Source organism: Hyperolius riggenbachi, chromosome 6 (assembly GCF_040937935.1).
Source record: "Hyperolius riggenbachi isolate aHypRig1 chromosome 6, aHypRig1.pri, whole genome shotgun sequence".
NCBI lineage: Eukaryota > Metazoa > Chordata > Amphibia > Anura > Hyperoliidae > Hyperolius > Hyperolius riggenbachi.
Genome location: NC_090651.1, coordinates 31,333,448 through 31,346,688, shown reverse-complemented (window position 1 = coordinate 31,346,688; position 13,241 = coordinate 31,333,448). Strand labels below are relative to the sequence as shown.

General features: G+C 48.0%; 1 protein-coding gene across 1 annotated transcript in view; it reads left to right on the top strand.

Moving 5' to 3' along the window:
- Nucleotides 1-13,241, top strand: part of LOC137522391 (calreticulin-like) — a 58,338-nt gene that overhangs the window by 40,341 nt on the left and 4,756 nt on the right. The window contains exons 7-9 of the mRNA XM_068242438.1: nt 2,877-2,990; nt 6,090-6,233; nt 7,812-7,904. Coding sequence (XP_068098539.1) covers nt 2,877-2,990; nt 6,090-6,233; nt 7,812-7,904 — 351 coding nt within the window. The remainder of the gene's footprint in view (nt 1-2,876; nt 2,991-6,089; nt 6,234-7,811; nt 7,905-13,241) is intronic.

Here is a 13,241-nt window from a genome sequence, read left to right as displayed (position 1 = left end):
TAATTCAAAAGGTTCCATCCTAACGTCTAAAATACCTCACAGAATTACTTTACCGACAGAAATCAGCTGGTCTAATCTCTGTCAGAAAAAAAAATTGTGTAATTACTTAATGTTATGCTGGATACACACGTTGAGATTTCCCGTTCGATTCCTAGGATCGAACGGATCAAATCGATTATTTCCAACATGCTCGATTCGGATTTCGTTCGTTTCTGCCGTCAATTTGCATGTTAAAGGGACTCCGAGCAGTGCAGAAACTATGGAAAGATGCATATCATTTTAAAGCTCTCTTTCTCCTCTTTCCAATGATATATAAACCACCACCCTACGCCTTTTAGTTTTCGCTATTTTCGCGATTGAAATTGCCGCGGCCGCAATTTCAATCGCGAAAATAAAGAAAACTAAAAGGCGTAGAGTGACGATTTAGGTGTCGCCAGAAAGAGGAGAAAGAGAGCTTTAAAATGATATCCATCTTTCCATAGTTACTTGTATTACACAGGACGACACTTTCCCCAGTGTCAGCAGCTCCATTCAGCAGAAAAAGTCGCCCTGTGTAATACAATGTAACTATGGAAAGATGGATATCATTTTAAAGCTCTCTTTCTCCTCTTTCTGGCGACACCTAAATCGTTGCCCTACGCCTTTTAGTTTTCTTTATTTTCGCGATTGAAATCACGGCCGCGGCAATTTCAATCGCGAAAATAGCGAAAACTAAAAGGTGTAGGGTGGCGGTTTATATATCATTGGAAAGAGGAGAAAGAGAGCTTTAAAATGATATGCATCTTTCCATAGTTTCTGCACTGCTCGGAGTCCCTTTAAGTATGCCAAATCGACGGCAGAAACGATCGAAATCCGAATCGAGCATGTTGGAAATAATCGATTAGATCCGTTTGATCCCGGGAATCGAACGGGAAATCTCAACGTGTGTATCCAGCATTAGACCAGGTCTAAAACATTACACCAAACCATCAGTAGACTAAAAACCATTTGTAGACTAGTCTAAAATGCTTAGTGAGTTGAGGTCATTTTGTGTTCGGTGAAAGGAAACCTGCATGTGTAATCTCTCCATTTTCTGTTCTTTAATATGTTAGACTGAACCCCTGAAGAGAAGTCTTGGCAAGAGATGAAGCACAACTCTCATGTTTGGGGGCGTCACATATATTGCTGGAGGAGAGGGCTAGAGAACATGTTGTTCTTTTCAGTCAGGACTGTTTTAGTTTATTTCATTGATATGAAAGTGAAACTGCCTCATAATGTTCTTGCCAAGTCAGACACAGATATCATTTGTGATAACTTGGACTTGTCTCCAGACCTTTATAGCCAAAGGAAGTGATTCCCTGCAGTGAAGTTCCTCAGTGTATGTAGGAATTGTTTCTTTTTTCGTTCCCTTGAATCGCTTATCTTTTGGAAGCTAAGATTGTTTTGTTTTGTAGAGTTTTGATCACTCTCTAATGCTGTGAAAGACAAAGAACAATGTCATAGCCTAGAGTTTATAAGTTTAAAGGACTACTCCTGATAAAAAAAAGTAAGCAGTTAAAATCTAACAGAACTGACAGGTTTTGGACTAGCCCATCTCCTCATGGGGGATTCTCTGAGTTTTCTATGTTTTCAACAGCATTTCCTGAACAGTGGTCTCACTGGCAAAATAGTAAGATACCAGCCAGCCTCCCTGCTCATTTGCTCACTATTTTGTCAGTTAGACATAGCAACTGCTGTTCAGGAAATGCTTTTGAAAACAAAGAAAACCCTGAGAATGCCCCATGAGGAGATGCACTAGTCCAAAACCTGTCAGTTCTCTCAGATTTTAAAGGACGACTTAAGTGATAGGGATATGGAGGCAGCCATATGTATTTCCTTTTAAGCAATACCAGTTGCCTGGCAGTCCTGCTAATCTATTTGGCTGCAGAAGTGTCTGAATAAAACCAAAAACAAGCCTGCAGCTACTCTTGTCAGATCTGACAATAATGTCACAAACACCTGATCTGCTGCATGCTTGTTCAGGGGCTATGGCTAAAAGTATTACAGGCAGAGGATCAGCAGGACAGCCAGGCAACTGGTATTGCTTCAAAGGGAATAAGCATGTCAGTCTCCATATCCCTCTCACCTTGGGTTCCCTTTAATGGTTTCAACTAATCAAAGCACATATAGAGGTGATCATTAGCAGCTTAGGACCAATAAAAAGCTAACAAATGCGATTGCTACCTCTGCATCCCCTATTGCTACGCCACTGAGTACACACAGCACATGGACCCAGAGATTTAACATTCAGAGGCCCACCTGGGGCCTCCACGGATAATAATAATAACAATTGCAGTGTTTGTATAGCGCTTGCGAGGCAGCCCTTAAAGGGTACCAGAGATGTACCCTAGGTGAAAAAATGAAAAAGAAGTTATACATACCTGGAGCTTCCTCCAGCCTTATACGCGCTGAGTGATCCCACGCCGCCATCCACCGCTGCCCGCATCTACGAGAACCGGCTCCCATCGCTGACGTCATCGGAGCCGGCCTACGCAAGAGAAGTGCGCCCTCTACGTATCTCTCCATACACTCCTGCAGAGATACACAAAGAGCGCACCTCTGCTATGCTTAGACTGGCTCCGACTGACGGATCAGTGCAGAGCCGGTTCTCGTAGCTGCGGGCAGAGGAGGCTGGCAGCGTGGGATTGATCAGCCCGTATGGGGCTGGAGGAAGCCCCAGGTATGTATAACTTCTTTATATTTTCAGCTCTGGTTCCCTTCCATGCAAGGCCCAACCTACTATAGCTGCTATGGTTATTGCTACACCCTGGCCTGGTGGTCTCCAGGAACACCTTCCTTCACCCAAATAACTTTTTGGAGCAGAATCCTAAACTAGTGTCTTGTTGTGTGTGTTCCAGGACTGGGATGAGCGAGAGTTCATAGAAGATCCAGAAGCAAGAGAGCCCCGGGACTGGGACTCAGCTATGGATGGGCAGTGGGAACCGCCAATAATTCCCAATCCAAAATACAGGGTACGGCTATCTCAGCTAAGGGGACAATATAGTCACTTTCTAGGAATGTTTTTTTTACCCAAGGTACAGGGTTATCTTTGTTTCCGTATCATTAAAGACAACCTGTCACTGAATGCCATTTTAATAATAATCGTCATCATCATCATCATAGTAGCAACCAAAGAAATATCCCGCTACACCAGGTATTAGGTGAAAGTAGAAAACGTCTTTATTCTTCAATCCAACATCATAACATGCAAAAGCTCATGTGTATCGGAGCATAATATGGCTCCTTAATCATAGGTATGATGCAGGCTCACCTGGCCGTGTGTCAGAGTGGCCGCCGCCCGATGTTCCCCTCAAGATGCTTCCGGGCCTGGCATGTTGGCAGTCACGCTCCTCTGATATCAGATGTGGCCTATGTTGCTCCCCGGCACATCTGCATTGTGTGTGAGCCCGTATGCATGCGTGCTCCTGGTGGCAAAATGACATCTGTTGCTGGGGGCGTGTGCGCTGTGGTATTGGGTTACATGCAGGGCCGGTCCGCTCATGAGGCGGGGTGAAACGTTTGCCTCAGGCGGCACTTCTTGGGGGGCGGCAACCGCCCGTCCGTGGGTGTGGGGGGCCGGCCGCCGAGCTGGAGGGGTAGCGGGCAGGAAGGGGGTATTGGGCCTAGCGGTGGGGAGGGGGGTCGGACCCCCCCTCCCTCGCCTGGGTCCCCCGATCTGCGCTCCACCTCCAGCTTTAAATAGTTACGTAGCTGCCGATAGTAAGAGGGACGGGCGGGGATCACTCACCTCTTCCGGTTCCAGCGTGCGCTCCACTGATGTCACTTCCTGCAACGCCGCCCACTTACAATACAGTGGCCAGCGTTGCAGGAAGTGACGTCAGTGGAGCGCACGCTGGAACCGGAAGAGGTGAGTGATCCCCGCCCGTCCCTCTTACTATCGGCAGCTACGTAACAATTTACAGCAGGCGGGGGAGCGCAGATCGGGGGACCCAGGCGAGGGAGGGGGGGTCTGACCCCCTCTCCCCACCACTAGGCCCAATACCCCCTTCCTGCCCGCTACCCCTCCAGCTCGGCGGCCCCCCCACCCAAGGCTTGGGGGGGGGGCGGCAATTTTTCTAAGTTTGCCTCAGGCGGCAAAAAGTCTAGGGCCGGCCCTGGTTACATGTGCGCGTGCACATGCATACAATGCAACACGAACGTGTGCTCGAACATGTACAGAGAATCTGTGCCAAATTTAAGCGGGCCCACTATAAAAGGCGGTCTCTCCCTGCAGTCTGTGCTGATTCCTCAGATCAGCTAGTGTGAGACTAGCCATTGTGCCCATCTGCTCTGATCTTGTTCCTGCCCGTTGCCGACCCAGATTGTTTCTGGTTTGCCTGTCTGCCTCCAATTTCTGCTTGTTCTTAACCACGAAACCTTGCCGTCTGCCTACGACCTCTGCCTGTCCCTGATTATGATTCTTGCAGCCTGTCTCCGACTACGAAAATCAGTGTATAGCTCTTGCCTCAGATAAATTTGTTACATTCCTCCAAACTGTGGTATGGTCTGTTCTCCCAACCCCTGTAAAGCTGGCCACTAACGGCCCAATTTCTAGCGAAAAATCATTAGAGCGATCAGAAATTCTGATCGGATTGGTTGTAAATAATCTCAGTTGATGGGCACAATCGATAATGAACATTTATAAAAACAATCGTCCGATTGAATTTTCGTCGAACCAAAATTTGGATTTTCTTGTTGGTCGTGATAGATAGGAAGCAATGATTGGTTAGTTGATGGTGTAGTGAACGATTTTTCATCCGAGCAGAATTTCTGATTGCTCAAACAATGTTTCGCTACAAATTGGACCATTCGTGGCCACCTTAAAGGGACTTCGAGCAGTGCAGAAACTATGGAAAGATGCATATCATTTTAAAGCTCTCTTTCTCCTCTTTCCAATGATATATAAAACGCCACCCTACGCCTTTTAGTTTTCGCTATTTTCGCGATTGAAATTGCCGCGACCGCGATTTTAATAGCGAAAATAGAGAAAACTAAAAGGCGTAGGGCGACGATTTAGGTGTCGCCAGAAAGAGGAGAAAGAGAGCTTTAAAAGGATATCCATCTTTCCATAGTTACTTGTATTACACAGGGCGACTTTTTCCTAAAGTCAGCAGCTCCATTCTGCTGAATAGAGATGTGGCGAACGGTTCCCGAACCTTTCGCCGGCGAACATCTCCAAATCCCTGGGGCTCTTACTACTTCCGGGTCGCACTGACCCGGAGTAGTACGCCTGCGCTGCCCGGTGGAGCGCGTCCTCGATCGCGTTCCTGTAACCGAGCACTCTCTGCGCATGAGCGTGACGTCATTCATGACGTCACGCACACGCACAGAAAGTGCCCGGCAACAGGAGCGCGATCTAGGACGCGCTCTGCCGGGCAGCGCAGGCGTACTACTCCGGGTCAGTGCGACCCGGAAGTAGTATGAGCTCAAGAGATGTTCGCCGGGCGAACAGTTTGCCGCATCTCTACTGCTGAATGGAGCTGCTGACACTGGGGAAAGTGTCGTCCTGTGTAATACAAGTAACTATGGAAAGATGGATATCATTTTAAAGCTCTCTTTCTCCTCTTTCTGGTGACACCTAAACCGCCGCCCTACGCCTTTTAGTTTTCTCTATTTTCGCGATTGAAATCACGGCCGCGGCAATTTCAATCGCGAAAATAGCGTAAACTAAAAGGCGTAGGGCGGCGGTTTATATATCATTGGAAAGAGGAGAAAGAGAGCTTTAAAATGATATAGATCTTTCCCTAGTTTCCGCACTGCTCGGAGTCCCTTTAAGGGTTCTCCTGTAGTGCAACTTGGTGGGCACTAGGCAGCAATGCTGTCTGTTACCCGCTAGGGGTGACGGCACAACAACACTCCCTGTGGGGTTGAAGACCTGTGGTCACTTAGTCTCTGCACTCAGGAAACTCTTGCCTCAGTAGGAAGGTCAACAGTCGTACCATCACATGAATTCCTGGACGCTGACAATTAGGCTCTCGGTTGTCTCTTTCTTTTCCCTTGTGTTAAATATTTTTTTGTCTTGATAATGCTGTCAAATAAACCTTTTTATTTTTGTTTACCTTATTGAACAGGGCATTTGGGTGCCAAAAATAATAGATAACTTAAATTACCAAGGAGTGTGGGTTCAACCATACATCGATAATCCAGATTACGTCCCTGATGATGAACTCTACAGATATGAGGAACTTGGAGTTATTGGCTTAGACCTTTGGCAGGTGAGTATACTATATACCCATTATTTAAGTGTAACCCCAGTTCTCTTCTCCAGGCAAACATGTCTTTCCATGTCTGCTTCTCCTGATCCGGAACTTCCAACTCAGGAGCTCAGCAGAACATCTGCCAAATCTAATAATATCTGCAAAACAAAAAATGGAGAGAACTGTAAGCAAATCAAAGCTGCAAATAGCCAGCCAGCTAATTAAGTATCCATTAAAAAATGTATACAACTGCTAATTTATCAATCAGTTATCTGTGGCCCTGATTACCCCCAGCCATTCCATTTATAGTGGACCTGAACTCTTACACAGGACAGAAGGAAAACCTAGAGAAATGCAGCCTGTATTTAGAGAGTTTAGCCTGTCTAATTCCCCCTCATTTGTGTATAATTACAAGTTGTAATTTGATCTCTCCCCTGTGTCACATGACTGCTATGGCAGATCAGCTAATTTGAAAGCACATGATGCTAACCCTATGTCTGCTCCCATGAAAGCAGGGAGTAGACACATGCAGACTTATTCCAGGATTGGATCAGCTGTAACAAATAAATGTTTTTCTTTAAGGCTACTTTCCCACCAAGACTTTGCGTTTTAGGGGACGTTATGGTCGCATAACGTGCCCCTAACGCAACGCATGGTGGTGAAGTTCGACGTCAGATTGAGCTGCGTTATGCAGCTCTCAAAGCAGCCGCTCCAGGTTAGTGATAGGAAGTCCGGATCTTTTTAAGGATTCGGATCATTTGAATCGGATCATTGAAAAGATCCAGATCTTTGAACCTAATCATTTAAATCATTTTACTAGGGAAGCAGACTGGGGGTGAAATGACTAGCAGGACAGGACTTTCCCTGCACTGTATATTCTGTATGTTCCTGTTTCTTCCAGACAGACATCCACTGTGAACCAAATCTTTCATTGTGATGATCCGGATGATTCGACTCACAAAAAAGATCCGGATCAAATGAACCATTCGTTCATGATCCGGACAACACTACAGTCCCACCAGAGTCTCCACAGTGCAGTGAATATTAATTAGCCATGTGGCTGGCAGCGGAGGAGGAGGAGGAGGAGGAGGAGGAGGAGGAGGAGGAGGAGGAGGAGGAGGAGGAGGAGGAGGAGGAGGAGGAGGAGGAGGAGGAGGAGGAGGAGGAGGAGGAGGAGGAGGAGAGGAGACCTCCTCCAACATTACTGAGCATGTGCAAGCAGTCTAACGTAGCTTAGCCCAGTATAACGTACAGCATGCAGCACTTTGTTTAAACGTGCTTTATTACTATGTAACGCAACGTGGGCACTGTGAACAAGCACATTGATTTTACAGTGCTGTAAGTTAGGCTGCGTTACTGGCTGCTGTAACGTGGGACTTTAACGTCCCACTGTGAAACCATCCTAAAGGTTATTATGTCGTTGTGTATCTTTTAGAGCAGAGAGGAAGTTCTGAGTTCAGGTGCGCTTTAAGGATGAGAAGATATTAGCATACTGTATTTGACAGGTTTTCTGCTCATTTCTGACTGGTCCTAAATGTCTCATACTCTTTCTGATTATAATAAGCAGGACTAAGTTACCTCAGTTTGTTTCTTCAGGTGAAGTCTGGCACAATTTTTGACAACTTCCTCATAACAAATGATGAAGAGTTAGCAGAGAGAATCGGATATGAGACATGGGGTGAGACCAGGGTAAGTGACAATGGAATTATGTGTGTGGCAGATTTTTTAAAGGTTAAAACTCGCATTTATTCTATTTTTCACCACTTGTCCACAAACCAAAGTGTTATGCTGGGAATACACCATTAGATTTTGTGTTAGATAGATGGTTCGATAGATAATTTCCAACATGTTTTTATTTTCGATTGTTTTTCTAATCGATTTCTCATAGAAGTGAATGAAAATTGATAAGAAAATCGATTGGAAAATTGATCGAAAATAAGGTCGGACAGTAAATCGACTGAGAAATCTCATCGTGTATTCCCAGCATAACAAACAGAACCTGTAATGAAAGGCTCTCTCTGCATGATTGAGGATGGGGGAGGGGTCGCTGGGTGAAATACTCACCTGTCCTGACTTTATCCATCCTGTCAAGTCATCCTCCGCCTCCCTCCCAGAACGGACCCTGCAGAGCCACAGCCCACCCCCAGCTCGGCAGCCACCAATCAGGACGCCACGTCCTGACTTGTGGCTGCAGAGCTGGGGGCAGGCCGTGACCATGCAGATGGAGGTTTCCAAAGACGTTCGTCAGTCTTCAGAAGCATGGCTGTCGTTGCACTGCCGAGAAGGGGGGCAGGGCGGCTCTCTTAGCCTGAAGACTTCAGAACAGGTAGTGTATGTAACCCCCAAACCCCCCCCAATCCGTCCTCATGCAGACAGAGCCTGTCATTATAGTCTATGTTTATTTTACCATAAGTTCTCTTTAATTACAGGTAATCAAACATATGCCTGGGTAAGAAAACAACATATTAGCATTGGGAACATAAAAAACTTTAGTACAAGATTTTTCTGTATGGGAGGCGAATAAAAATTAACAACTTAATGTTTCACTGTAAATGAGGGTAGTGCTTTAACATTTAACATCAAAATAAGACTATGGGATTCCAAGAAAGTCATATTTTGGCTTAGAGCTAAAGCTATAAGTGTTTATCTCGTCAGTTGATTTTTGCTTCAGGTTTGCTTTTAAAAGGAACCTTAACTGAGGGGGATATGGATGTTTCCTTTTAAAAAATACCGGTTGCCTGGCAGCCCTGCTGATCTCTTTGGCTGAAGTAGTGGCTGAATCACACACCTGAAACAAGCATGCACCTAATCCAGTCTAACTTCAGTCAGAGCCCCTGATCTGCATGCTTGTTGAGGGGCTGTGGCTAAACGTATTAGAGACACAGGATCAGCAGGAGAGTCAGGCAACTGGTATTTTAAAAGGAAAAATCCATATCCTTCTCAGTTTAGGTTCCCTTTAAGTACACCTAAAGTCTGAAAAAAAAGTTTAGATATTTACCTCAATAGTGGGATTCCTGCAGATTTTTCAGAAGCTTCCCATAACCCCTCTGTAGCCAACCAATCCAGCATTGGAAACCTAATTACATATTTTGACTCAGCAGTCAGCATGAGTTGAAGAGGTTTCCTCTGGCTGAGCTCCGAGAAAAGGTCCGCACATACCCAGTATCGTTATTACCGTACTATATATTTATATAGAGCTGACACCTTCTGCAACACTTTCCATAGTCATATCAGTACCTGTGCCTCAGGACAGCTACTCTAATCCTACTATAGCAGGGGTGCCCACACTTTTTCGGCTCGCGAGCTACTTTTAAATTTGCCGAGGCCAGGAGATCTACCAACGTCTCAAATGCTAAGCACGCCCCCCCCCCCCCCGCGTAGGTTAGCCAGGTATATGTGCCTGCAGCATAGGTATATGGGCCCTCAGTGTAGGTTAGCCAGGTATATGGGCCCTCAGTGTAGGTTAGCCAGGTATATGGGCCCTCAGTGTAGGTTTGCCAGGTATATGGGCCCTCAGTGTAGGTTTGCCAGGTATATGGGCCCTCAGTGTAGGTTTGCCAGGTATATGGGCCCTCAGTGTAGGTTTGCCAGGTATAGGGGCCCTCAGTGTAGGTTAGCCAGGTATAGGGGCCCCCAGTGTAGGTTAGCCAGGTATAGGGGCCCCCAGTGTAGGTTAGCCAGGTATAGGGGCCCCCAGTGTAGGTTAGCCAGGTATAGGGGCCCCCAGTGTAGGTTAGCCAGGTATAGGGCCCCCCAGTATAGGTAAGCCAGGTATAGGGCCCCCAGTGTAGGTTAGCCAGGTATAGGGCCCCCCAGTGTAGGTTAGCCAGGTATAGGGCCCCCCAGTGTAGGTTAGCCAGGTATAGGTCCCTTCAGTGTAGGTTAGCCAGGTATAGGGCCCCCCAGTGTAGGTTAGCCAGGTATAGGGCCCCCCAGTGTAGGTTAGCCAGGTATAGGGCCCCCCAGTGTAGGTTAGCCAGGTATAGGGCCCCCCAGTGTAGGTTAGCCAGGTATATGTACCTGCAGGCGGAGGAGAAGAGGCGGCGAGGAGAGACTCTGGCAGGCCAATGGGATGTAGGAGAGAAGCGGCGGCGAAGAGAGAGGCGGCGCGGCCGCTACGTCATGGCTGGGGGCGGCGCCGGGCACGTTACACACGCACATTACACAGGCTGCCCGCTGCCGCCCCCAGCCATGACGCAGCGGACGCGCCGCCTCTCTCCTCCCTCTCTCCTCGCCTGCATGCATTCTTATTGGCCAGCTGCCAGCAGCTAAACACGAGCTGCTGGCCGCAACAAACATTAACGAGACGCGGCCAAGAGGCCGCGATCTACCAAGGAGGCGGTCGCGATCTACCGGTAGATCGCGATCGACCTATTTATTGGGCAGCCCTGTACTATAGTCATTCACTATCTTATGTTCCTATTGTAGTTTTTTGTGTGTGTGTGTGTGGGGGGGGGGGGGGGGTGTACGGGAATAAACCCGTCTGTATGTTTTTTGTGATGTGGAAGAAACTGGAGTACCCAGAGAAAACCCAAGCAAATACAGAGGGCATACTAACTCTGCGCAGATAGTGTCTTGGTCCAGATTCAAACCAGGGACCCAGTGCTGCAAGGCAAGAATAGTCAGCTGAGATTGTCCAGAGGTACTGCCCCTGACTGAAACATGAGGTCACGAGTTTGACTCCTGGGTCAGACAAAAAAAAGCGAGAATATTTGCACCGTGCCACTACGTCACCCAGTACAACAGATCTGCTCATGTACGGCCAGGAGCACAGCCAGAATCAGAATTAGAATCATGTTTATTTCGCCAAGTACAACGGAGTTGTACCCGGAATTGGTTTTGGCACAAGCAGGGTCGGTGATGGTGCAGTCACATAAAAGTGCATACAGTGGATACAGTAGATAGGCAATAGTTACAGAGTATATACAGTGCATACAGGTACATGCAGATACATACAGTAGATGCATACATATATACAGTGGTACATTGCATACATAGGCATAGACAGGAAGATACATATAAGATGGACCCAGGGGAAGGACCAGGGGGGTAATCCGCTGCCATCTGGGCCCTCAAAACGCTTTTGTAGCGATATTTTGAATCAGATGCCCCATGGTCTGACCCAGGGAAAGAGATGGAGGAAAGATAGGAGAGAGGTGAAAAAAAAGTGAAGTAAGTCCCCTTGGATTCCGATGTAATCTGGCTGATTAGTGTCCTGGTCCTGTCTTTACCCCCTTGGGTGCATGTAGCGGGTCCTGGCAGCAGTCAAAACAAGGAGCTGCTAGTTGGCCAAAGAGCAAAAGGGCCGGGTCCCAGGCAGCCTAGCAGGGGCAGAGATGGCTCCCAGCAGAAGGCTCTTGGATGGTGTGCTGGCAGGCGAGGTGGCCTGGTGTGTAATGGCTGCAGTGTGTGCAGGCAGCTGTGGCAGCAGTGTCGGAGCAGTCCCTGTACCTTTAATGGATGCGTCCTAGTTCCCTAGGCAGCGGCGGTGTGGAAGCCACGTGGGTCTTCCAAGATCGCATCTCCAGGCTACACGGTGTCCCAGTCACGGTGATGGAGTGCTGGATCAGCGGCAGGGGGATCCGTGTGTCTGCAGTGGTCCAGGCAGCGGCGGCAAAGAATCCCCAGGCAGTGGTGGTGAAGTGGGCAGCAGAGAGGAGATCGGAGCGGCCGGTGGTGAAGCGGGCAGCAGAGAGGAGATCGGAGCGGCCGGTGGTGAAGCGGGCAGCAGAGAGGAGATCGGAGCGGCCGGTGGTGAAGCCGCAGCAGCGTGGAACCCTCCCGCAGGCAGTGTGAGCGATGTCCCTGGGCAGCGGCGATGAAGTGGTGGGTCAGCGCCAGCGGGGACCTGCTCATCGGAGCGCCCAGGCAGCGCGAGTGGGGAGACCCGAATGGTAGCGGCAAAGTGGCAGCGGTGGAGCGACATGGAGCGGCTGGGGCCGGCACCACGTGGGCCAACAGCTAAGCCGACCACGTGGTGAGCCGAACCTCAGCAAGTGTGCCCTGTCGCCGGAGTCCGGGGAGCCAGAGTGTCCCCCATCCTCCCGATGGTGTGGCGGAGCTAGAGGGAGACCGCCCGCGCAGTCATGGCCGTGAGTCCAGGGGGCCGTGGCTACCAGTCAGGCGCCAGAAGAAATCTATTCAACTTGCACTGAATCAGATAGGTAAAGAGGGTCATTACTGGGCTGCAGAAGGGTCCAGATAACCTCTGGGCCATCCTCAGGCTTCCCACTACTAAAGTAAGCATGTAACTTTTTTATATTAGACTTCAGGTGTACTTTAACCTCCCTGGCGGTCCATTTCTGTCAGGAATTAGGAGTCAAAAGCGGTACATTTTTTTTCATGAATTTTAGGCCTCCGATTTTTAAGTCTTAACTCACCAAAATACATCAGAATAAAAGTGTGGTAGACATTCTGCATATAAATAAAAGTCAGGAACACAAAATTGTTGAAGTAAATAAATTTATCAATAATCTGAAATAAAACTGTATAAATAAGGCAGCAAATTATGCAGTATGTACATATATACTCCTAATACACCTCCCGTGTGTGGTATATTTTAAAGCAAGGAATTGCACACAGGGCAACATCACAGTCTGGACAGTAGAATCGTGATTCTTTCCTGATTCTTTTCCCCTTCTCGTCGCTTTTGCTGCAGCACACATGACATGTCCTAGTTGGGGCATTTTTTTTGGGAGTTGGTGGAATGTATTCCATAAAATGTCGGCCAGTGAGGCGCTCCGGATTTACCACATAAGAGGCACGGCGTCCAACTCTGGCATCCGATGCAGTCTGGTACCTTAGACAGATACATTCGCACAGTTTCCAGATGAAATCAGCGTGCGTCACTGGCCTGTCACTTCCCTGCTTGTGCAGAATGTATGCATTCCAAATGCTTTGTTCTAGTAGGTGCCGGAAAATCTTCTTGTAATACTTTTTCTGCTGCTTCCTGACAGCAGGATAAAAGGTCACCGCCTGGTCAGCTTTGTCCACACCACCCATGGTGTGGTTATAGTCCATCACGAC